This window comes from Fukomys damarensis, unplaced genomic scaffold, assembly GCF_012274545.1.
Source record: "Fukomys damarensis isolate Sample0158 unplaced genomic scaffold, DMR_v1.0_HiC HiC_scaffold_16, whole genome shotgun sequence".
NCBI lineage: Eukaryota > Metazoa > Chordata > Mammalia > Rodentia > Bathyergidae > Fukomys > Fukomys damarensis.
The window spans coordinates 100,921,140-100,946,088 of NW_022900928.1; the positions used below are offsets into that span (position 1 = coordinate 100,921,140).

Below are 24,949 nucleotides of genomic sequence, written 5' to 3' on the forward strand. Positions count from 1 at the left end.
AGGTAACTTCCAATATCTAGGCTCTCCATTTGCACCTGTCTTAAAAGTCCAGAAGAACTGGTTTCTTGGGCCACTTTCCTGGTCACTTCATGTTTGGCCTGGGGATCATTTCCAACAGGGATTGCTGCACCTTAGGAAGCACCAATCTTTGAATTCTGTGCATTCAAGAGGAGAAAACTGGTTTCATAAGCCCTGGCTCTGCTCAGTAGCCCCCAGGTCAAGGTAAAGTTGCCAAGACCACCACTTAGAGAAGATTGGGAGGGTTTTATTCCTTTGCTTTCCTTCACTGTCCCAAAACCTCAAGTCTTTTTCTAGAAGAGAAGCTATCATTTCTCCTGATCTGTGAAGAGCGAAAATCCAGCGTCTGCTGTTCCTGAGCTTCTTCTTGGACTTGTCAATTTCTTGCCCCCCTGCCCACCTCTTCCTGGGTGCCAGCCAAAGGAGAGCCCTTTGCCCTTTGGGTAAAGAGCCTTTGGTAAAGAACATTTGAGTGCCTGTCCACCAGAAACACCACTGGTACCAGGGTCTGAGGACCCTGAAACAAGAAGCATCCAGACTTGTTCAGTCTCCCAAAGCCCGGAGGGAGTCTTTAGTCTCACACTCTTAGCTAAGACCTCATATTGCCCAGGCTTCAGAAGAAACAATGCTAGCTAGCTGGGAAGTCAGAAAGGTTTAACACTGTACACTCTGAGACAAATTTCTCCAGAATTAGTAGTGCCTTTTCTCCAAAATATGTCACCTTCTGGAGGACCAGGTCAGCAAGTGGCCCTTCCAAGGAGAGATCTGTACCCTAGCTCAGAAATACCAAAGCAGTGCTTGGAGAAGCTGGATTATGTTTACAACAATGATCATCACTCCAGCCCCTAGGACGTTTGAGAAATGGAAAAATAAGCTTTGCAAGCCGCTTAGATCCTGCACAATCAGCAGGCTCCTGCTGTGACCAATGAAGAGCTACCTTTGGAAGCGATATGGGTTCATTCTTTTCAATCTGCTGATTGGCTTTGAGGAGTGGGTGTGGCTACTGCCTCTATTTGGGCCTCCCATTGGTAGATGAAAGTTAAAGGTGGACCTCCGGCAAGTTTTTGTCCTGTGATAATCAGGAATGTGTTGGGAATTTTTTATTTTTTTGCTCCTCTGCTTTGGAGGCCTAGGCTCAAGGCAAATTAGAAGTAGGAAACCAATTTGAAGGAAAGAAATTTTAAACGAGGTAGGGTGACAAGACCTGGGAGAGAGCAGAAGGGCCCATGTGAAGGGATCCCAGGCACCGATTTGGGGGAAGGGGCTCCCAGATTTTTACACCCGTGAGCCAGGCAAGAGATGAAATAGGCCCTCCCCACCACAGGCCATCTAAGGGAGGAAAAATGACGGCCAGCATGTTATGCTCTTAGTATTTTTATTTATAATCTTTTAAAAGAAAGGCCAAACAGCAGCAGCAAAAGCGTGGTTTTAATTACTCAGGAAGGCTTTTGCTGGCCGTGAGCATGAAGATCCTCTCTTGCTAACCAAGCCAAGAGGGAGCCCACTATGCTCCTGTCTATCATCCTTTTCTTGTTGCTTTTTGCTGCTCATACAACCATGCTCACCAGTCCACCTAAGAGGGAGGCCAGGAACCCATCTCTTGTGGAAACGGGGGTGTAACGGACCCCCTCTTCTGCCCCCAAGATCAGAGAGGGCTCTCGGGAGCCCAGTTTAAGAAGTCTTCCTGGCCGGACAGCAGTGCCTAGCGAGGATTCAGCCAGACAGCAGAGCAGGTTGGGCCGCCATGGGCTTCTTGCAGGGTCTTCTCCAGGCCAGGAAGCTGCTGCTGGTCATCTTCGTCCCCCTGTTGCTGCTGCCTCTGCCCATCCTGCACCCAAGTAGTGTAAGTACGCCTGGCTCTGTCCGGGGCAGAGCACACAAGGGAGGGCGCAAAGGGAGTAGGGAGCATCAGGAGCACCCTGAGATGGGTTAGTGTATCTTTGAAGAAATGAACTTTTTAGGGAGGGAGGAGGCCAAATACCTGCTTCCCAAAAACTGCCTCCATCTTAGTGCCAGTCCCCAACCCTGTGGGCCCAGCCAGGCGTTAGGACAGAGAAGGCACCTTGGCTGAAATCACTGACAGATTTGCACAGAGCCAGGGCCTGGCACATGCTGGGGCCTTGCTACACACACAGGAAGGCCTGTGACACAGAGGGCAAGGGGGGCCGAGGGCATTGTGGAGCCAGTCCAGCTTGGTGGTTGGTTGTGGTGGGCTCTGATAACCAAAGTTTGAAAATCTGAATCATTGAGGCTCCCTGTGCACCCCAGGGCAGGAAAGCTGAAATCGGAAGTGGAGCTTGGCATGTTGCTGTGGCCCTGAGCACATGACCCTGGGGTAATCTGTATCCTCTGCATTTTCTTCTCTGTGTTCTTGAACGTCAATCGTAAAGCAGGATAGAGAAATGAGGCAGACAGGTGTGGTGATGTGTGCCTGCCTGTAGGCTCAGATACTGGGGCGGCTCAGGCAGGAGGACTGCAAATTCAAGGCCGGCCTGGGCAATTTAGCAAGACTCTGCCTCAAAATAGAATAATAAAAAAGAGCTCACGATGTAGCTGTGTGGTAGAGTGCCCTTGGGTTTTATCCAAAAGCTAAAAAGAAAAAAGAAAGAAATCAGGTCCCAAACTCTGGACTATGACCTAATTTTTAACAGGGATCGTGTGAACAGGGAGCTGTGCTTGGGTTGTGTGATCAGTTGTTTGTCAGACCCGTAGTTTACCTCCCTTCCCTTCCTCTCTGTTCACCTCCTGGACAGTTTTACACCTGCCCCCAACTGGTGCTACCCTTGAAATTTAGGAAAAATAAGCCACCTCTGGTGAATTCTGGTGGTGGGAGGAAGGGAAAGAGCACTTCCACTCGCTCCTTGAGTCACTTGGAACCAAAACTGAGGTAAAAAGTTAAATAGAGGGGATTAGGATAATTCCTAAAGACAAGCTGGTTTACATCTTTAATAACAGAAACGATAAAGAGGTTCCAGGAAATGCAATGAACCCTGGGCTGGTATTAACAGACGGGGATTGCTGCTGGTGTCTTTCTCAAGCTGCCCAATGGTCAACACATGCGTGGTCCACGTGGGCCCTTTTTGTCCTCCTTTTGTGGTGCTTTTCACTCAATGTCAGCTTGGTTTAAAGGACTTAAGGGACCAATTCCCCCACAGCAGTTTTTGTTGTTATTGTTTTGTTTCATTTCCTTTTGTTTGGTACTGGGAATCGAACTCAGGACCTTGTGCTTGTGAGACAGGTGCAGCGCCACTGAGCTACATTCCTGGCCCCCATGGCAGTTTTAAGGAGCTGGTCTCTGCTTTAAATCAGCATTCACACACAGGAGGCCCAAGCTAGATGCCCAATACAAATTATTCTCTCACCCACCCTTCACCCCTCTCATCAGACTGTTCCATTCTGACATGGAAACCATAGAGCTCCTGGGTGGATTTATTTGCACTGGGCTGGAGAGCAGTGGCTGAGTACTTGGGCAGGAGTTCCCAGCCTGAGGTTCTGATGGTTCCTCACAATGCCCAGCCACAGCTATATTCTAGAAGTGGTCCAAATGTCTTCCTGGACCTGTTTGTCATGTCACAGACGTAGAGGGTGTAGCTCAGTAGTACAGTGCTCGCCTGGTATGCATGAGGTTGGCTTTCATCCCCAGCACCACCAAATAAAACCTAAAGCAGGCACAAGAGGAGGCATCCATCACTAAGCACCTCTTCAGTGTCCCAGTGGGGTGAATGTCGCACCCAACCTCCTATGTTAAGTTTTACAGAGGGCAAATGAATAGACATCAAGCTACTGCCAACCAGACCTCATGAGCTGTCACTGTGGTAGTCAAACAGACCCAAGCCTAAGATAGTCTCAAGGTAGCAACATTTTACACAGGGACCTGCCACTTTTGAACAGTCTCCTTTTTTTGAACAGTAGCAAAAAAAATAGATACACATAGATATATGTGTATGTATGAATGTATGTAGACACACACACACACACACACACACACACACATATACATATACATATATCCCAACAACACTGGCCCATAAAGTCATTCCCTGAATACCTACCAACTCCCAAATTCCTGATGAACAGGGACATGGGGTTTCCAGAATATTCCTCCCAGTAAGATGAGAGACCCTGGATTCCTAGAATGGAACGCTGCAGTGTGCTGGGTGTCTAAATCCTGGCTTGTGTGCCAAATGCTGAAGGAAGTTAGTGTGATTTGCTGGCTGAAGGTAGCACAGGGACTTCCTCCAGTCATTTATCCCAGTTCCTAAAGGTCTTTACCATTGGAAAGCTTACTCCAGCCTACCTCAGATCCCCTAATTTAACCCCAAATGGTGCATGGTAGAAGGAAAGTTCTCTCTCTTCCCTTCCCTTCTCTCCCTCTCTCTCTCCCTCTCCCTCCCTACAGCCTAACTCCCTTGACTTATGACCCTCTAGTGACCAGGATAAAGGGTTCCCAGTAAGACAGGCATTCTGTTCTTTTATCTTACGTGGAATTAAGGCCTTTCATTCTGTCTCTTTCCCAGAAAAGCAATGAGAAGTAGGCTCCAGAGAGCTTTGAATCCTTCAGGTAGTTTTATTTCCACTACAAAGAGGGCATTTCTCAATTATATTCTTTCCCATGTGAAGCTGTTTTTCCTCACTATTGATTCTGCTTCTTATGAGCACTTCCAAAAGCCTTCTCTCTCTCATCTCTTGACCCTGCTGGAGCCGTAGTCAACAGTCTGTGGGCCCAGTTCCCATCTCGCAGATCCCAGCCCCATAAGCCATGGCTATCTGGAGAGCAAGATCCCTTTCAGCCAAGCCTTTGGGTCACTCCTCTACCCTCACTGAGCACAGCAACCTTACGTAACTTCAACGCAACAGTTGGAGGAGGCTTATTTTGAACTCAGGAGTTTGCAAACACAGCTAGATCTGTCAGGTTCCCGGCTCCGCAGCAAGGGGAGGTCCCCTGAGCCCCGATGGTTTAGAACTTGGTGAAGATTAAGAAATTCACAGCACCTCTGAGTCCTGCAGCTTGGCGATGCTGCCCCTAGCAACCTTCCTCAACAGCTCCATAACATCACTGGGGCAGTCAGCATTACCGGAGGCCAAAGTGAGGGGGGTCTGGGTTTAGATAAGAACTTGTACTTAATTTATTCTGTGCACCTCTCAGTTACCCAAGAGCAACTGGACTAGAGGAAATGCTGGTGAATTTCCAGTCCCCTTCCACATGGATGGCATTCTGTTTCCTTTTCGAAAGGATGTTCCTATGGCATCAGGCAGGTGAAAGGATGCAAAGAGCAAGAAGCACCATTTTCAGATGTTCCAACTGGCAACTAGCGAGTAGAGAGCAGAGATGCTGCTACTGTGTTACCCTGAAAATAAGACTTAGCTGGAAAATAAGCCCTAGTGGTCATTACCATCATATTGACCGCCCGAGTCATTCAGAACATTCTACCTCACTCTTCTCTTGCTTGGTGGCTACTCTGTAAGGCAGGGAAGGCACAGAAAGGGTGATGGGGGCTGGCATTTTTGATGTCCAGCTTCAAGGCTGTTGGGTCTTATTTTGGGGGAAATGTGGTAAAATGCCTTGCATGGCACAGGCCAGCTCCACAACAAAGAACTGTCCAGCCCCAAATGTCACTAGAGCCAAGGTTGAGAAATACTGAGTTAGGAGTTCATTCTTCCTCCTCTAAAACGAGTGTCCTCTTCTCAGGATTGCTTCCTCCCTCTGCTCCACTCCCCACCAGGCTCTTTGCAGCTCTCTGCTGTAGCTCTCTACTGCCTCTGTAAACAACCCCATGGGAGGGCTCACCCAGCCACTCAAGGGGAGTGAAGTACGAAAGAACCTCAGCCAGGACACTGGAGGGGCAAATAGCCAACCAGTTCTTGCCTAGCAATTTATTGTATTAAAATTTACTACTAAATGGTGGTGCACACCTGTAATCCCAGCTAGCAGGAGGCTGAGCCAGGAGAATCGCTTGAGCCCAAGTTTGACACTAGCCTTGGCAACAACAACAACAAAATTGCTATTGAATAATGTTGTTTTAGCTAACAATCGGAAGCAAGGAGATTTAATTTTATTCATTTTTAAAGCAGTGAAGCCTTTTTTAATTTTTTCAAATAAACTTGGATGTAGCCAGCTAGGAAATCAACTGAGAGCAGGGCCAGTCTTCAGGAGTAAGGCTGGAGATGGTTAGGCCTTGCTGTTCTCTCTAGGATATTCCTGAGACTCATCCCAGGGCCATAAGAACACAGTGTGGGAGCCACCTTTGGGATTATACCTAAATCTCACTTCTTACCAAACTGCTTCCCTTTAGCCAGGCAAACACAGAATGCCCTGTATCTTTAGATCTTCTACCCCTTTGCTGATGGACAGCACACATGGGAGCCAATCCCATATCATGAACCATCTCCAGCTTCCCCTAGGGTCTCCAGTATCTGATCAAATTGGCTCCAGTCTGAGTTAAAGGTCTGAACGCTGCCTTTGTAGTTTCTCATCTTGGCTCTGGGTGCTAGGCTGAATCTCTCAGTTCCAGGCACCGGCAGAGCCATGTGATATCCAATGGCCCAGCGGCCAATGTGCTGCAAACCAGTGCTGACTGTGTGCCTGGCAAGGGTCCCCAGGAGCGGCCACGCTTCACCCACAAAGAATGGTTCTCCCATATTCAGCTGCCCAGCACAGCTTTGCACCATGCAGGACTGTGTCTGGTGCCAGCTGCCCCAGCCCCAGGGTGTATTCAGATCCTATCTCCCTGGGACTAACCTGTCCTCTCCTCCCCTCCAGGAAGCTTCGTGTGCCTACGTGCTGATCGTGACGGCTGTGTACTGGGTGTCCGAGGCGGTGCCACTGGGAGCTGCAGCACTGGTGCCTGCCTTCCTCTACCCATTCTTTGGAGTTCTCCGGTCCAATGAGGTTAGACCACTAGTGACCCAGCCCCATGCCCAGGCCCAGCTGTGCCCATGACAGATGCTGCCAGGCAAAGGGAGACTTTCAGAGCACTGAAGGAAGAGGGGTTTTTCACCCTTGAGCATCAAGCCTTTGCACCTGCTGTTCCAGTCCCTCAATTCTTCCCCTTTATCCCTAGGCCCTCATCTCCTTGGAAAGGGTTCAAAACTCGCCTCTGTCAGGGAGCTTTTCATGATTAAACACATCCAGTGGAGCCTTCAGTTTGGAGCCTTTTAGGGCCTGTATTGTTGGCACCTATGAGTGGCTATGGTTGATCTTTTCAGGCTCTTCTATGTCCATTTAGACCATAAGCACACAATGGGAGGAACCAGCTTCCAGTTTGTTGGGTATCTCATTAGAAAGCTGAGCCTGTATAAAGTATGGTGCTCAGTGTTTGTTTACCAAGAGATACAATCCTGTTTCTCTAGGTCCTGACAATGCTTTCATCTTCCCCTCAAAAAAAAAAAAAAAAATCTGTCTTCCTTCCCCGGCTCCAGATTACTGTAGGATCTTTCTCTACTGTCTTTGACCTCGGGTCTGCCCTCTCTGTTCACTTTTTACAGCATTCTCAAAAACTTAAAGAGAAACTGTAATAGCAAGCCCAGACTGGTTATATTTCAGAGCGAGTATTTACACCTGGCACCAATAAAGAAGAAACAGCAGCAAATAGGAGTGAGGGCCTCATCCATCAACATCTGGCTTCATGTGAACTGTCTCATCCCAACCCTGGTTTCTGCTCAGAATTTCTGATGGAGAAGACTGAGTAATAGAGGCAAGGGAGACAAGCAGAAGCGGGTGGGGGACTAATGTCTGAATGCCTACCAAGAATCGGGCACTACACCAGCATCTGTGACTGAATGCAGTGCTTCTGAGAATCTTAGAAGGGCTGATATTTCCAGTGTATTCACTAGGAAAGAGACATGTCCCAATCACAAAGTAGGAAACAGTAGAACTGGTTCAAACCCATACCAATTGGATTTCAGAGGCTACACTCTTGCTTCCTATAAGAAAAACATTCCACAAAGTATTACGTGGCTTCATGATGTCATAAATCCATCGAGTTGTTACTAAGAATTATGGGTCTCTCAACCTCTATGGTGCAGGAAGCAAGAATGAAGCTGGGCCCATGGGATGCCTTAACTCTGCATAAAAGAACTTTTCTTAAAGTTCAGAATTAAGAAAGCTCCTAATAGTTACACTGGATCACAAATGAACTCTTTGTATTTCCACTCTATACCAGCTTTTGTTTGCTTTGACTTTGCGTAATCATTCCTCCTCCTCCTTTTCCTCTTCCTCCTCTTTCTTCTCTACCTCTTCCACCTTTGTTTTTCCCCCCACCTCCAAAGGGAGGATCCTCAAAACTCTAAGCAGAGCTCTTAGCCCCAGAGACACACACAACACTGATACATAAGCTGGTCTGTGACCAGAATCACCAAGCAGTCACTCCAACCTTTCCCCCTCTTTTATGGAAAAAGAATAAGTAAGCTGTGCATGCCTAAAAGAAAGATCAACCTTAAAAGTGACTTTTCTTCTTAAGAAATATATGCAAACAGGTTCTATAGATTTCGCTCTAAAATCATGAAATCAAAACTTCAAGGGGCAGAGGGTATAAGTAGAGGGAAGATAAAAAGAATGAAGTTGAGAAAGAACTAAATCCTAACCAACATTCTAAAGTGAGAGAATGATTCATTATGAGACTTAATCTTTGTATTTCTCTGTGGGGAGCCCCAAAGCCCACATGCCTTAGCCTTAAAGTAGATGATATTTCTCCTTCTCCCAGGGCTGCCTGCAGGGGAATGCATGGGGAATGCCAGGCTGGTCTGCCCACCCCACTGTAGGTGTTGCCAGGCAACGGCTGTCCATGGGCTGCCTCTGTGCCCAGCCAGGTAGGCCAAGCTTAGAGGGGGAATCTGAAAGCAGTAGTTTGCAGGTTAGCATGACTTCAGGAAGAGGAAAGGAAGACAGTCCTGAGACATTAAGCACTGCAGTTGCTGTGGGCCACAGGAAGAGAGAGCAATTTTATCATTTTAGGTGAAAAACATCCTAATCCACCTGTCTGATGAAATGCTCTGGTCAGTGTTGTTATTTAGCAATCAGGCTACAGAGAGCAGCTTAGTCCAAATGTCATCTGTTTAGTTGAACTTAGTTTAGATTAAGGACAGTGTCAGTAAAATGCGGGGCATTGGTTTACAGTCCTTTGTGAGCAGTAAACTTTGCAGGAAATATGCCAGCTCCCTACCACTGTGTGCTGTGGCTCAGAGGAAAACTAGGCCGCTGCTCCTCAGGAACCCCTCATGTCATATTTCATCCCAGCTTGTGCTGACCACTTGCCAGGACTCAGGCCATTTGTCCACCTTGGAAAATCCAAGAGTGGTGGCACACATCTGTAACCCCAGATCTCAGAAGGCCAAGGCAAGAGGATCACCATGAGTTCAAGGCCAACCTGGACTACATTGTGAGGCTCTGTCTTTAAAAAAACAAAAAGCTCTCCAGTTCTTCCAACTTCTAAAGCTTTACTCAGTTTAAAGTGCTGATCCCTTCCCTTTGAGCCTATTAGATGCCCCTATCTTTTAAAACATCATACAGCATGAGGTATAAACCTTCTGTGGGTATGGTGTTTTGTCCTCCAAAATTCACCCCCTCTGGATTTGTACCATTGTCATCTACCCTCTGTGCAGCCCAGTGCCACCCTTGCAACAGCGTTCTTGGGTACAGGTTTTCTTGATGATGTGTAAATTATATAATTGCTTCATGAAAGCTGTGTGAATAGGATTGGTGTGGCTTTCGGATTGTGGCCTTTGTCCCTCATGTTATTCACTCAACATTCTGAAAATTGTTTTCTGAGTTCTGCATCTACTGTGTGCAGTGTGGGGATGGTACAGTACACCAAGGATGACAAAAAGTGAATCAATTGCTGCCCTCTGGAAGCTCATTTCTGGCCCCTCTGAGTGATCATTACTACAGGCTCTGCATAGGAACAGAACTAATTGAAGAACAAGGTTGCCGGGCGTGGTTTCTCTGGAAGCTCATTTCTGGCCCCTCTGAGTGATCATTACTACAGGCTCTGCATAGGAACAGAACTAATTGAAGAACAAGGTTGCCGGGCGTGGTTGTGCACGCCTATAATCCCAGCACTCAGGAGGCTGAGGCAGGAGGATCACTGTGAGTTTGAGACCAGCCTGGGCTACATAGTAAGTTCCAGGTCAGTCTTAACTACATAGTGAGACCCTGTCTCAAAAAAAAAAAAGAACAAGGTGGATATAGTTAGGTAAATATAGATTATAGATAGATTACCAGGAGTTGGCTTACTTGGTTGTGGAGGCTTGAGACATTCTGTGATCTGTCATATGCATGCTGGTGACCCAGGAATACCCATGCTGAAACTCAGTGCGAGTCCAAAGGCCTGAGAACCAGGGGGTAGTCCAATGCAAATCCCAGTCCAAGGGCAGAAGATAAAATGAGATGTCCCAGCTCAAAAAGTGAAGCTGAAAAAATGGTCAAATCCCAGCTTCCTCCTTTTCTTTGTCCTCTGAAGGCCCTCAGTGGATTGGATGATGACTGTTCACACTGGGGAGGGCCATCTGATTTACTGAGTTGAGACTCAGATGCTAGCTACTTCTAGAAATGTCCTTGCAGAAATACTGAGAAAGTGTTTAATCCAGGCACTTCCTGGCCCATTCAAGGTGACCTTAAACTTGACCAACACAAGTACATATAAAGGATCATTTTTTGTGATAATAACTTGTCAGCCAGCAGGCATTAAGAGTTATGTGCAAATCCTAAATTACCTTTTCTCACGGGAACTCAGGAGTTAAGGAGAGATATGGAACTACAGAGAAGGCTCCTGACATTTAGAAATTTCTGTTCTAAATGAGAATAGAATAGAGAAATAGGAAAGAGAAGGCACAGACCTCATGGAAAAACACAGAAGTCTCTGCAGAAGGACCGCATGTTCTGGTATGGCGGAGGACTGACACAATTCCCCAGGAGGGAATGTTCTGGATAAATGAAATGTGTGTTTGTCAAGGGCTTCAATTTGATGTCGAACAGTCTTTTAATTGTTAGCTTTAAAAAGGTTTTCTAATTTCCCTGGCATTCTAAACAGAAGTAATTCAATATAATTTCACTTTCTTCTTGGAGTTTTCAAAATTTATGAGGGGAAGAAATTCTCACTCATCGGAGCTGGTGTGGGCTAGAAGACAGCACAGTTGATAACCTGAGTGGCAACCGGATTGCTGAAAAAGTCTCGAGTACTGTGCCGACATCAGGCTGGAGAGAGAACTCCAAGAACTGTTGCGAAGGCGTGTTATAGGATTTACAGATGCCAAAGCAAGGTGGGCTAGCAGTGTATGGTGACAGATCGATATTGACAGGGTGGATTAATGGGCTGAAATGACAGAATGAAGCTTAGTCAAAGCAAGTGTTCTCAGTCAACGTGAAAGGCCCTTGGATTTTAGCTAAAAACAGGCTCAGTATCAGTCCAATGTAGCTGCCAAACTTTCCAGTGTTTACCATATGCCAGGCTCCATGGGGCATCATTTCCATTTACTTTATTGTTTAATCTTCCGTGAAGGAGCTATTATTTTTATATTCCTTTTACAGAGGAGGAAACTGAAGTTCAGAGAAATTAAATAACTTATCCTAGGTTACAGGGCTACTAAGCAGTGAAGGCAGGACTTGGGTCCATGATCTTGAGCTCTTGTCCCCTCCCTGGGCAATACAATCTGAAATCTTCTGTTGAATTCATAAATGAGCACCCAGAGGATCCTGAGTCCTGTAAGGAATGAAGACTTAGGGGACATGATTTTTGTCTTCTACAGCTCAATGCATCAGGCTTAAAGTGTCCAGCCAGGCCAAAGAGGCAGAGTGCCATGAAGGAGCTCCCCACTCCACGTAAGGGAAAACTCTGGGTTTCCATGCATGGTCCTCATATTCTTGTCCCTGGAAGCTTGAGCCAAGCATCCACATCAGCGACACTAGTGACACACTTTATACCTTGGGAAAGGGATGGACTTTACATTGTCTTTTACTTCAGGATTTTCTGATCTTCTTGTGACCATCCAGCTACAGCTTCCCTCTGCTTGTATGTAGGGTCCTGGATTTTTAGGTTTTCATTTTTTCATTGTGGGTTTGTTTTTTTAATGTCAGGATTTTCATTTTACTTTTATTGCTATCATTATATCTGCCTCCAGAGTCCTCCAGGCCACTTCTAATGTGTTGGCAGGCGGGCACAATGGCTGCGCCCATCCTATTAGCTGAGATCCTGCCTACAGGACAGGCAGACAAGTGCACACCCAAGGATTTGCGGTGCAGAGGGGCTGAGAAGCATGGTTTGATTGCCCAGCTTGGGAAGAGCCCAATGCCCGCAGCTACTCATGACAGTAATGACCAGTGCTCCCTATCTCTGCCCACTCTGCCACATGCACGCATGAACACACACATACACACACAGCAGGCTGCTGGGTCAGGATCATTTGGATTCCAGTTCCTGCCAGGACAAGAGAACGCCCCGGGGCAGCTCCTGCTGGGATAAGAAGGGTCCTCTGATGTCACAGTCCGCTTCCCTGTTGGCTCCTGACCTTTCTGACCTGTTGGCCACCTGCCCATTGCCCGGAGCCTGACTTTCTCTATTTGTTGAACCCAGAGGGCGTTTCCCTCTGTCACTCTGCTCTTCTGGCCCCTACTCCCCATGCCCCTCCTACACGCAGGCCCATTTGGCACGTGGGCTGCATTCCTAGCTGGCACCTCCCTGAGCACAGCCTCCTCAGAATAGGTGTCACACTCACCATGCAGGCATAACCCTGGGACCTGACTAAGAACCTATAGAACCTATAGCTTTGGGGGACCCAGCTCATGTTCCTGTGAGAGGAGCCCTTCCTCTGAGCCCTTACCAAGCCAGGCCTTCACCCCGGGCTCAAGCCCAGCCCCTGCCTTGGCCTCCCCACATCCAGACTTTCCCAGAACAGGTGGGGATGAGTCAGTGTCCCCAGCCACACAGGAGCTGGGCCAGCTTTGAGTTTGGGTGAGCGCCCATCTGTGTCTCTCTGCTTTAAACTTCTCAAGGTAAGGTTTACAAAGAATTTTATTTATAAGCAACACCACCTTTTCTTTAAACCAAATCTTAGCAGACTCCATATGTAAAGCAGATGGAAAGGCAAGTCCTACTCAAATCCATCATGGGGGCCTTGAGGACCAGCTACCTGGACCCTTCCTCCCTGATCCCTTCCTTCTACAGTAGCCCCTTAAGTTTTCTGAGGGACTGATTGTGGTTTGAAAACCTCTGACCTCTGGATGTAAATCAGGTGATGAGAGGGGTGTCCAAGCCCACCCAGGACACTGTCCCAGCTGAAAGTGTATCTCTGCTACCAGTGTACCACATGGATGCCAGTTCTAGCCATGTGGGTCCTTGGCCTTGTCCAGACTTAGCTCACAGCCAAGGGGAGGACAATCCTGGATTCACTCCTAGGATTTACAGGATTTTACTGCAAAATCATTTAGATGAACCAACAGTCTCTAGGTCCATTGCCAGAAATTACCACCAGTCTCTGAAGGGCTGCAACACTCCCACCTTTCAAAGAAGGAGAGAGAGGCTCACCCATAGTTCATTGCATTTTGGTTAGTTCCACCCCGTGCCACCAAGTGCCCCTGTCAGGAGAGTGGACACAGTCACATTGACACAGCCTGCCCCTCTCTGGCTCAGAGTAGGGAAAGGATTCCTGGTACCACCATGGGCAAGTATGATGGAAATGCAGAATGGGTCAGGACCCAGGTTTGGAGCAGGGGAGAACTGAATGCAAATCCAGCACTGTCACTGACTAGTCTTGAGCAGGCTCTGCATCCATAACTGACTGCCACTTGCTTATCTGAAAAGCACCAGAAACCCCACATGCATGGGGGTGGGATATGGGAGGATTCTGGGAATGGCAGTGCCTGTCCCTGCACCCAGCTTATCTATAAGAATGAAGCTGGCCTGTCTCTGTCTCCCCTCTGTTCAGGTGGCACCAGGGAGGATGAATCTTAGTGAGAAAACCAGGGGGTTGAGGTTAATGTCCAAATTTCCATTCTCAAATATCTAAGAATAAAGTCTCCCCTTTCCATTTTGAAAACTTTTCTTTTTTGGAGGGCACGGGGATGGGCAGGTATTTGAGATAGGGTCTTACTGTGTAGTCCAGGCTGACCTTGAACTCAGTATGTAGCCCAGGCTGGCCTTGAACTGGTCTCCTGCTTTAGCCTTCCAAGTGCTGGGATTACAGGTGTGTGCCATCATGTTCAGTTAAAAACATTTCCTAAAACACAAAAAATGTAATATACAGTGATTTCCCCATCCATCGGGGATATGTTCCAGGAGCCCCAAAGAATACCTAGAATCAAAAGTGGTACTAAGCTGTGTGTATATCTTCTTTCTTCCTATATGCTCTGCAGCATTGCCACATAAGACCAAAGCTAGCCTCTCCTTCCACGGTCTGTGCCCTGATGCCTTGTCTGCATTATGGCTCCTGCACTCTGGAGCCATTATTAGGTAACATACAATCTTCATGAACACAAACACTATGGCACAACAGCAGGTTCTGATGGCTGAGAGGGCTATCGGATGACTAGTGGGAAGGTAGGGTATAAAGAGTAGATATACGGGGCAAAGGGATGATTTATGTCTGTACTGGGATGGTGTGGAATGATGTGCAATTTCATCATGGTTGTGAAAGAATCCTGCAATATAAAACTTAGTAACTGTTTACTTCTGGAATTTTCCAGCCACAGTTGGCCTTACATAACTGAAACCTAAGAAAGTGGCCATGCTGATAAAGGGAGACTGCAATCAATAATTCTGTGTCTGAAGAAAGTAATACTCATTAATATCACAAGCTGATGCCACCTGCAGTTCCCTAATGAAGGACTAGTTAGTTAGTAGACCACAGTCACCAGCACTCTGTCCTCGCTGGCTCTAAATCTTGCCAAGTCAGAAAGCAGTCACCCTTTGCTTTGGAAAACTTAGAGGAGTTGGAAGAATTAACGTTTAGGTCTGCCTCGTTCTTCCTGCTGTTTTTACCTTCCCTTAATCCTTTCATTTGTGCAGGCTGGCAGAGCTGACTCCCAACCCTCAGAACCTGCAGCTCTGGTCTTCTCTTCTTTGATGCTAACATTTACCAGACACTTCTTGTGTGCTGAGCACTGTTCTAAGAGTCCACCTGCATTATCTTAAGGCCCACGTCATGATGGGTTAAATGAGCTATGCATTATTGCTGCTGCCATCTGAAAGACTGGAGTGGCAGGGAGTTGGGGTTTATTAGCTTGGCCCGTAGCTCCTTTCTGGGGTCTGGCCATCATGCAACCTTCAGGGCCCGAGTTCTTCATTGCTGTACTCTGGACACCTTTGTAATGTGGCTTCCATGAGTCCATCTTTTCTAAAACACAGCCCCAAAACACCTGTCCTCTGAGTTCAGTGATTGGCACACAGAGAAAAAAAACCTCTGAGCAGAAAGGCAGAAAAAGCAATCAAAAATGCCACCACCAATGTCCCAAAATCCAGGTCTTATTGCTGGAAGCAATACCCACTTAGAATCTAATTTCTCTTTAAAAATAATTCTAACAAGCTCTGTTGTCTCGTTTCCCAAGTCACAGATTATTAGTCACGGGATATTAGAGAGTGGGGAAAGGGCTAACGGCAAGTGCTCTAATCAGAGGGAGCTGCAGCAGAAATACTATGGAATGCAGAGTCAGAATGACTGTAGCCAGGACTGCAAAGGCCATGCGCTGTCAGAAATTTTGGCCTGTGGTGGGATCTGAGGGAATTGGCAAGTGTCTGGCAAGAGGCAGGTAGGACGCCGAGGCTCTGTTTATAAAAGGAAGGAAGTGGGCAGCATGTTGTAGAAAACGATTAAGATAATCCTCAAGCTTCCTGAAATGCTTGGGGGGGTTCTGAAAAAGCAAGGTTTTATTGTGAAGGAAAAACCAACCATCTAGAAAACTAACAAAGAAGCAGCTGAGCAGGGTTTTAATTTATAAAAGTGAGGCCAGGTGTGGTAGTGCAAGCCTGTAGTCCCAGCACCTGGGAGGCTGAGGCAGGAAGATCGTCGTGAGTTTGAGGCCAGCCTGAACTACACAGTGAGACCCTGTCTCAAGAAAGGAAAAACAAAAAGAAAAAACAAGTGAAAGATGCCCCTGTGGTTGTGCTGTGCACCCACCAACTCTGTGCTAACAGCCCAGACAGGGTCATTCTCGGTGCACGGCTCTGAGCAGCAGGAAGTTTCCCTGAAGTCTGGGCTGGCAGTGCGAGGGCCAGGCTGCTGGGCTGGCACGTGTGTCTCATCTCTGCATCCACCTGAAGTGTGACCAGAATGTACCGCCAGAGAGGAAAGCAAAATGTCCAAGCGAGGGGATCACATGAAGATCTGTACATATAAAAACCTCTTCACTGAGCTTATATCTCAATTTCCTTATCATTCAAAAGGAAAGAGGTTTAGAACTGGTACTGTGGTTCTATAAGAGAAAGTCTCAGTGCTTAGGAAATATATGTTTTAGTATTTAGGGGAAAGGGCCAAAACCTAGGTAGCCTATCCTCAAATGGTTCTGGGAAAAAAATGTGGCCAGGTAAGGTACAGGCATTCTTTGTACTATCTTCACTTTCGGAATTTTTTGGAACTTTAAAACTATTTGGAATTATTTTGTTTTAAAATATTTTTTAGGATTTAAGACATTTATATCATTCCTCCCGACTTGCCCCTCTCTAACTATGATGATATTCTTCCTTTTCCTCAAACAGATTCCAGGGCTGTTAACTTGCTTCTCCCTCAGCCCAGAATGCTGTTCTACTTTCAGGTCTCAGCAAAAACACCAGACCCCAGAGTGTGATCCTAGTGCTTCCTTTCCAGATCAGGCTTCCACCAACTACAGATGATCAGATTGTTCTTTCATTCCCTTAATGCCCCATTTTAACATATAGTAAAACCTTGGTTCAAGAGCATAATTCATCCCAGAAACACATTTGTAATCCAAAGCACTTGTATATCAAAGCGAGTTTCACCACAAGAAGTAGGGGAAACTAAGATGATTCCTTACACAACGCAAAAGTATTCATATAAAAATGATTACAGTACTGTAATATAACACAAAATAATAAAGAATATACAAAATACAAAGAAAAATAAATTAACCTGCATTTACCTTTGAAAACCTTCATGGTGGTGTGAGAGAGACGAGGGAGGAGGGGTAATACTGTGTAGGACAACTTTCATTATTACTAACAGAACCATTGCTATCTATTGGCTCAATGGATTTTTTTTTTAATGTGCAACTATAGCAAGAAACCTGTCCAACAATACTTGCTTTAGCCTCCTTTTGAAGATTTTGTGGAAATGTGATGTTGCATTGTTGTTCAACAGATTCATCACTCCCACTGCTACAGCCTTATTCAGGTGGTGCTTTTCTACAAAATTTTGCAGTGTTTCTCACACTTTACACGTCTCCCTTATCTCATCTGAAGTGAGGGCTTTCTCTCTGCCTTTTTCTCCTTCTCTGCAGATGAGATCACCTCTATAACCTCGTGCAATTGGATTATGTTGATCATCCACAATCCCACAGAAAGAGAGTGAGAGAGGAACCATTGGCACAGTTGTGATCATGTGACATTTTGCATCATGTACAACTCCCACTGTATGACACTGCTTGTTTGTCAAGTTAAAATATATTCCAAATGTTTTTTTTTTTTTTTTTTTTTTTGTACCAGGGATCAAACTCAGGACCTTGCACTTGCAAGGCAGGTGCAGTACCACTGATCTAAATCCCTGCCCCTATTTTTATTTTTTGAGACAGGGTTTCCTGCATACCTTAGGCTGGCCTTGAACTCACTATGTCACCCAGGTTGGCCTAGAACTCAGGCAACCCTCCTGCCTCAGCCTCCCAAGTGCTGGGATTACAGGCATCAGCCAACACATCTGGATGCTTTTTATTTTTTGGGATAGGTTCTTGCTAAATCACTAAATTGCCCACACTGATATTGAACTTGCAGTCTTCCATATCTGTCTGGGATTACCAGCATATGCCACCACACCTGCCCTGAATTGAAGAAAATATATCAAGATATAAGCAATAACAGGATTAAGTGTAATTTTGTCTATAATTTTTTCTATGTTTTGAAGTTTTTTATATTTAGCATATACTCATTTCACTTAAATCTAAAAACATTAAAAGTAAGATTTGGAAACAAATCTTGTTTTACAGAATAGCCACTGAGCAAGAGCATAGTGAGGGCAGGACAGGCGAGGCGAGGCTCATGAGGCTGGAGTTTTTATGCTCTAGTTTTCAAGGCTGATTACTTTCTGGCTAAGTCTTATTTTCGGGGAAAGGGCTATTTCAATAACCCTCGCCTCTGTACTGGCTCTTCGCCAGCCTCGGTGACCAAACCCCATTGCCACGGGCACGGTGCCTTCTCCCATGGTGCCAGACCCGAGGCCTGGAGGGTGACCTGCCCGGCCTCCCGCAGGTAGCCGCTGAGTACTTCAAGAATACCACGCTGCTGCTGGTGGGCGTCATCTGCGTGGCGGCGGCTGTGGAGAAGTGGAACCTGCACAAGCGCATCGCTCTGCGCATGGTCCTGATGGCGGGAGCCAAGCCGGGCATGTGAGTTCACAGGGCGACCCCTGCCGCCAGGGCACCGCTGTCGAACCATGGCCAGCCGGGTATCACTTTAGCCAGCTATTCTGGTGGGGACGGGGTAACAGCCCTCCTCCCCGCCAGGAGCAGTCCCTTGGCAGGATAGATTCAAGCCCGCATCAGGGCCCTTATCATCAGATCCAGTTTACCTGCCCAGTAGCCTCAAGGACAGCAGGTTCAGCATCACAGGACTCATAGGGAGCACTTGGTAGGTCCCAGGAGTAGTTTCCCACCCGTTTTCCTGAGTGTTAGGACACAGCTGGACACAAAAACAGAGGTCTTCTTTATCATGCAAGGAGATGGAGGAGATACTTCCTCCCGTCCATGAGGTCTTGACGTCACTCAGGACCATAGACCTGAGACTGTTCCATTTGCCAGACAAGGTGGACAGTGACCCTCCACTACCATCCTCCACCTTCCCTTCTGACACCCTGGACGCCTTGTTCTTGCTGAGTTTTACAAAGCTGCCCTGACTGTTGCGGGGAGCCACAGCACAAATAAACTCCAGTGTATTAGTTTTCAACATATCACTTAGACACAGATGCCTCAGAGTGAGTTCTGTCTCCCGTTCTGTTGACTGGGCTGCTCACGACAGTTTACTAGGCCCCCTTACCCAACAATCACCGTAGGAACCCACCCTCCATCTCCTAGGCCAGTGACACTGAACTGTTTAAGGTTCTCAGTGATGCAGCCTGGCTCACCACCGTTGTCCTAGGCATACAGGAGCATTTCCTCAAGGTCCATCGGTGCTCCGTGGCTCTTGAAAACTGCTGTGCGATTTGTCCTGTCTCTTCGTCATCCAGCAGGTTGTTACACATGCAGGACAGACAAACTCATATCACTCTTTATTTCTTTGTTTTTGAGTTAGGTTCTTGCTACATCAGTAAGTTGCCCGTGTTGGGCTCAAACTCATGATCTTCCCGCCTCTCAGCCTCCCAGGCGTGCTGAGTAAACAGGGGTGGCCTTTATTTTGGCTTATTTTATGGAAACTAGGCCCATGTCTGTCCAAGCACACAATGTACAATGTTTCAAATTCAAAGAGAAATAATTTAAAGGTTACTTCCTTTCATGTTTTCTTCTAAGCATGGACCCTGAGATCCCACCTGCACAAGTGCACACATGACTTGGCGACATAATTTTCAGCATGCGGACAATGGGATGAGGAGGGGCAGAACCATGAGACACTAACATTAATCTGCATGCTCTCTATGACTACGGTGGCTTGGCTGCATGAATGGAATAGTGCTCGTGGAACCACCGACCAAGAACCCCCTTATACACAAGAGATGCCCATCACCAAGCTCCACCTGATGTTGAGAGAGAGGAATCAGCAAGCCCACACCCTGTGGCCCTCCTAGCACAGCTACTCTTTGCTGAAGGAAGGGCTTTCCTGGCTATTTAGCTCACAAAATGCATTTCATTCGTTAGACAGATACTGAATTCATGCTTACTGTATGCCAATCTCTGGGAGTAGAAGGCTCAGTGGCATCGAGTTGGGTGTTCAAATGCCAGTCATGGTTCTTTAGCTCAGCAGCATCGGGTGGATAGGAGACTCCAGAGGTCCCCACGGGCCCTGGGAGGTGGGCCTTCTGCCAGCGCCCTGCCCCCTGCCTTGTAGGCTGCTGCTCTGCTTCATGTGCTGCACCACCTTGTTGTCCATGTGGCTGTCCAACACCTCCACCACCGCCATGGTGATGCCCATCGTGGAAGCCGTGCTGCAGGAGCTGGTCAGTGCTGAGGAGGAGCAGCCTGTGGCAGGCAACTCCAGCACGGAAGAGGCTGAGCCCATCAGTACAGTATAGTTTACATTTGCTCCTCCCTGGGTCCCTGCAGGTCTTCCCTATGATATTCCCCTGTCCTTGCTCCCCCCTCTCACCCATGCCAGCCATGTAACCTGCAGCTCCCTTGGTCCCCATTCCCCACTCTTCCTTCCTCCTTCTGATGGGTGTCCCTCGCTGCTCCTGGCCCCGAGATGTTCACAAAGCCCTGGGCTTCTCTGGGTCCACGAGCTCCTCTCAAACTCCAGGGCAGAGTGAAGGGGAGTCATCCCCCAGCTACCACCTCTCCCAGCCCTGAGCCCCTGGACTACTCTCCCACCCACATAGCAGCTCCAGCTCCACATCTAACTTCCTGCCTTTCTTTGTCACTGTAGATCTTGATGTCAACAACAGCCAACCTCCTCTGGAGCTCATCTTTGTCAATGAGGAGTAAGTATGACTGTTTCGATCTCAGGGCTCACTGGGGAGATCAGAAAAGATGGTATCATAAACAGCCCTTCCAGGCATATGGACCAGGCTTGGTGTCTTGTCTCCATCCATAGGAGTCACTTGCCAAGATCTCAAGGCAACTCCCTTAACCCCAGAACATTGCAGTGATAAACAGAAAGACCCAACACCAAATCTGGGTGGATGTAGGAATTCTTCATACTGTAACCTAGTATAATTTCATCAAAGTTGATGACCCTCTTAGGAAAATAATTTATTAATGGAAAAACACTCATGTGATAGATGTCACTAGGGGTTCTTGGAGAATCACAAAACATTTTCTAAATATTAGGTATAGTCTTACCAGATTTGGTCTTGTTATACGTGGCAGAGAAAAATTAGGTGACAGGCAGGGGACTGGGGACAATGAGTGACACAGCCAGATGATAGTGCAAAGGAGAAGCTGGGAAAGGGAAAATACAGTCATAGACATCCATTGTGAGGTGGATCTTCTAACAGCTGATCTCTTTTGGAGATTGTATATTAAATGTGGTCTTCAAGGTACTCTGTGATAAACACATTTCAATGCTGGATTTATAATGGGCTTTTCAATTTGTCTTTGTGATAAATACGGGGGGGGGGGCTCACACTGAGGGAAATCAGCATATGTTAGCGAAGAGATGCAGAAGCAAGCCATCAGGAAATGCCTTTACTTTTCTCTTAGCACTGTCTTCCAGCACAGCCTGTCAGCTTGTTCTCCCCTACCTGTAGCACTTCCAGTTCCTTTCAGATACAGTGGCCTCCAGTTCTTATACTCCAAAGTTCAGCCCAGACTCACAGCAGAACTCCAACCTCTCATCCAGTTTCTATACCTCTGCTTGTGCTCACTCTACCCTCTCCTAGAGGTGACCTTGCATTCTTCACATCCCCTTCCCCCTGACGCCCACTTGCCGTGCTGGTTCAGACTTCTCCAGGGTTGCAGTATCTGGGCTGGAGTGCCTGTAGCTTAGGGTTGGAGCCTCTGAGTTTTAGGCCTGGGTCTTTTTCCTCCAGGATGCCAGTCATCACGGTGTATGGAGTAGCCCCTTAAGGCGAGCTCTGCAGAACCCAGACCCAAGGATGGCTTGTGCTTTTGAGTGGCCATCACGCCTTCATGGCACTCTGTCTCAATGGCTGCCTCTCCACTGAGCCTTGGTTCCCAGCTGCTCTGCCTCCAGGGCAGGGCTTTTTCCAGGTTGCTCTAGCCCAACTCCTTCCCTGTGTTCCCTACCTGAGAAGCTCAGGCTGCTCCTGTGCCCTGGGTCTTTTCTTCTCACTCTTGCCTCTCTGGCCACACTATATCAGCTCCTTGCCTTTGCTCCTCCCAATGAAAGTAGTGGCCTATACTCCAAGGCAGAAGCTGGAGCAGGGGCAGGACTATGTTGGGTTCTCATAACCAGCACCTCCCTGCCAGCTGAGGACACCCTACCCTGTGTGGTCAGTTTAGGAAGAAAGGAGGCAAACATATGGCATCTTCTCAAAAGAATGCTCCACTCCAAACCTGTCAACTCCTGTCCTCCCTCCTGTCCATGTCCCTCGTGTGTATCCAACACTCTCAAACACTATCATCTCTCTTCACAGTGGTACCCACTGTCCTCTCGACTAAGACACACCAGAAACATCTACTGGGCACTCAAGGTGCTGGCAATTTCAATACTTCTCATCTTCCTCTGTCATGATGGCAAAAGTTGGGGTCCTATTGGTGTGGGAGGGACTCAGACGTGCAGTTAACTGTCCCCATAAGTGCAACTGCTGACTAGAATTCTCCCATACCTCATTCTCTCTTGCTTTTCCGTTAAGTACAGGCCCTCTCTGCTCCTGTCTGTCCACCACTAACACCCCAGAGTTAATAAGACACAGATGGGGGTAGTATAGTGATACCTGCAGCATGGCTCTCTTATAGGGATTAATAATGTCATAAGGAGTAGTATATCTTCTAAGAGCCCAGCACCTAATAAGCACTGCATGCTCAATATTACTAGCGGTGTTAGTGTTGCTTCAAAGGAGCAAGCTACCCCTGATTCAGGAGGAAGCAAGCCTCATGGTTCCTTGAATCTTTATAGTATTGAAAAGGCCAGGAAGATTGGGATGAGATTAGTCCTCTTTGTAGGCTAGAAACTGGATCTAATAGTTTAAGTCCCTTACAGCAAACACTAACTTGAGGAAGAGAACTCGCCTTTCGTGAAATCTGGTCCACTGTAGTTTCCCTGTTTCCTTTGCTTCATTCCAGCACATCATCAGCAGACTTCACTTCTCTCATGTGTAACAAGGTATGGCCTCAGGTTTTTCCTGTTCTTTGAGATCATTTGAGAGTCCCTCAAGCCAACTGAGGGCCCAAGATGCCTGGCAGCTTGTCCTGCAGCCCAGCAGCCTCCGTGGATGTAAAAGTGGAGAAGGTTCACACAGATCGGACATAGAAGGGCTGGTCAGGCTCCTGGCAAGAGCCTGGGTATTCTGAACCCCAGCCCCAGGTACTGGGTTTAGCCACATAAGGTACAAGTTAACTTTCTTATGGAGATTCAAGAGTCAGTCATCCATATTTCAAGAGCCACAGATTCAAACTTAGGATTTTTGTCAATGGGGATTCCTTTATAGATCTTACTACCAAAAGGAACATATTTGTGGGGAGAGCAAGGTTCACCCACATGCTGTTGCTCAAACCCAACCCCACCCTCCAAAGCCAGTTTTAGGTGTCCTTAGGAGAAGTGTAAAAGGCCAGTAACACTGTGGACTTTGCTGTAAAAAACTTTTCCTTTGTGATAAAGAAATAATAAGTCTTTCACACTGGTGATATCCCAGAAAGTCAGGCTCTTCTAGCAGAACAAAGTCATGTTTGCCAACTTTCCAGAGCCTGCTGGGATGGGTGCTTGACACCAGTGGACAAAAACTGTGCAGAGGCTGGCCTGGGCAGTGTTCTCAGTTCATGCCTTCACCAGCTTCTGATCTCTGAGCCCCATGGTGCCAAGTCATGAGGTGGCCCTGGGATGGTCAGGGGATGCTTCCCCAGGCACCTGGGTCACTACATCCTCTCCCTAATAGTGTGCTGGCCTCTCCTAACAGAACCTGAATGGTGTGCCCATGATCACCAAGCCCATCAGGACAGCAAACCGACACCAAGGCAAGAAGCAGCAGCCACTGCAGGTAACAGAATCCTTCCTACTTTCTGGCCCTGTTTTTTACATAACATGCCTGGTGCTTCACAGGGGCACTGGCCCTGATGTTGCAAATATTTTGTTTTAGTATCCCAAGACTGACTGCACTGAAACTGCTTTTCTGCACAAAGATTTCCCTGGTACTGTACCTTGGCTGTAAATGAGGCAGAGAGATGAACTCATAAGCCAAAAATGAAGACCTCATGAGAGGTGCATCATGATTCAAATCCCCTGACCTCTAGATTTTGTTACAAAATAGAGAGATGCCACGTCAATGATGCATTTATGTTTTATACATTGGGAATCACGGGAAGCCTCTCAGTCCCTCAGCGGTGTCTTCTAGCTCTGATCACTTTGTCCCTCCTATGATTCAGGACAGTGGTAAAGAGCCACGAGAAAAGTGGCAATGTGGTCTCTCTCACTGGTTTTCTTAAGACCTGACTTGCTGAAATTTGTACCAGATTCTCTGCGTCTTGTGAAGCATCAGTGAGGGTAGCAAGGCCTGGGATGGGCAAGGGGTATTTGGTCCACACTTGAGACCAGAGATCAGCACCTCTGGGACATGAAAAGCCCATTGTCTGGACAAAACAGATTCTGAGAGGACCCTGGCAAGGCTGAGGCTTATGGGCAAGAAGGGAGGAAAAAACAGAGGAAAGGCCAATTGGTAAGACAGAGAAGAGGGAATAGAGAATTACACACTTCAACCTTCTTTCCAGGAAAGCTAGGTTCTTCTGTAATCCAAGGACTGTCACTCTTACTCCACAGAGGATGACCATCTCCTGATCATTCAAATGACAGCAGCCAGTTTTACTGGAGTTCAAGTAAAAAAGCAAACCACACTGTCAGTATTAATAATATTAAACCACAAAAAGTGTAATAGCTTATATTCATTAAATACCAGGACATGATCTAAGTTCTCTATACTTATTACTTCATTTATTCTTCACAATATGGCAGAGCAAATA

The 24,949-nt window shown here is 47.1% G+C and overlaps 1 protein-coding gene across 2 annotated transcripts in view; it reads left to right on the forward strand.

Moving 5' to 3' along the window:
* Nucleotides 1–1,024: 1,024 nt before the first annotated feature.
* Slc13a4 (solute carrier family 13 member 4) overlaps nt 1,025–24,949 on the forward strand; it is a 37,650-nt gene continuing 13,725 nt past the window's right edge. Inside the window, exons 1-7 of one of the 2 annotated variants that reach the window (XM_010616195.3) lie at nt 1,025–1,861; nt 6,779–6,907; nt 18,420–18,556; nt 20,208–20,380; nt 20,742–20,796; nt 23,063–23,102; nt 23,893–23,973. In XM_010616195.3, the coding sequence (XP_010614497.1) occupies nt 1,763–1,861; nt 6,779–6,907; nt 18,420–18,556; nt 20,208–20,380; nt 20,742–20,796; nt 23,063–23,102; nt 23,893–23,973 (714 nt within the window). In that variant the 5' untranslated portion in view covers nt 1,025–1,762. The remainder of the gene's footprint in view (nt 1,862–6,778; nt 6,908–18,419; nt 18,557–20,207; nt 20,381–20,741; nt 20,797–23,062; nt 23,103–23,892; nt 23,974–24,949) is intronic. The other variant, XM_010616196.3, reaches the window with a different exon arrangement.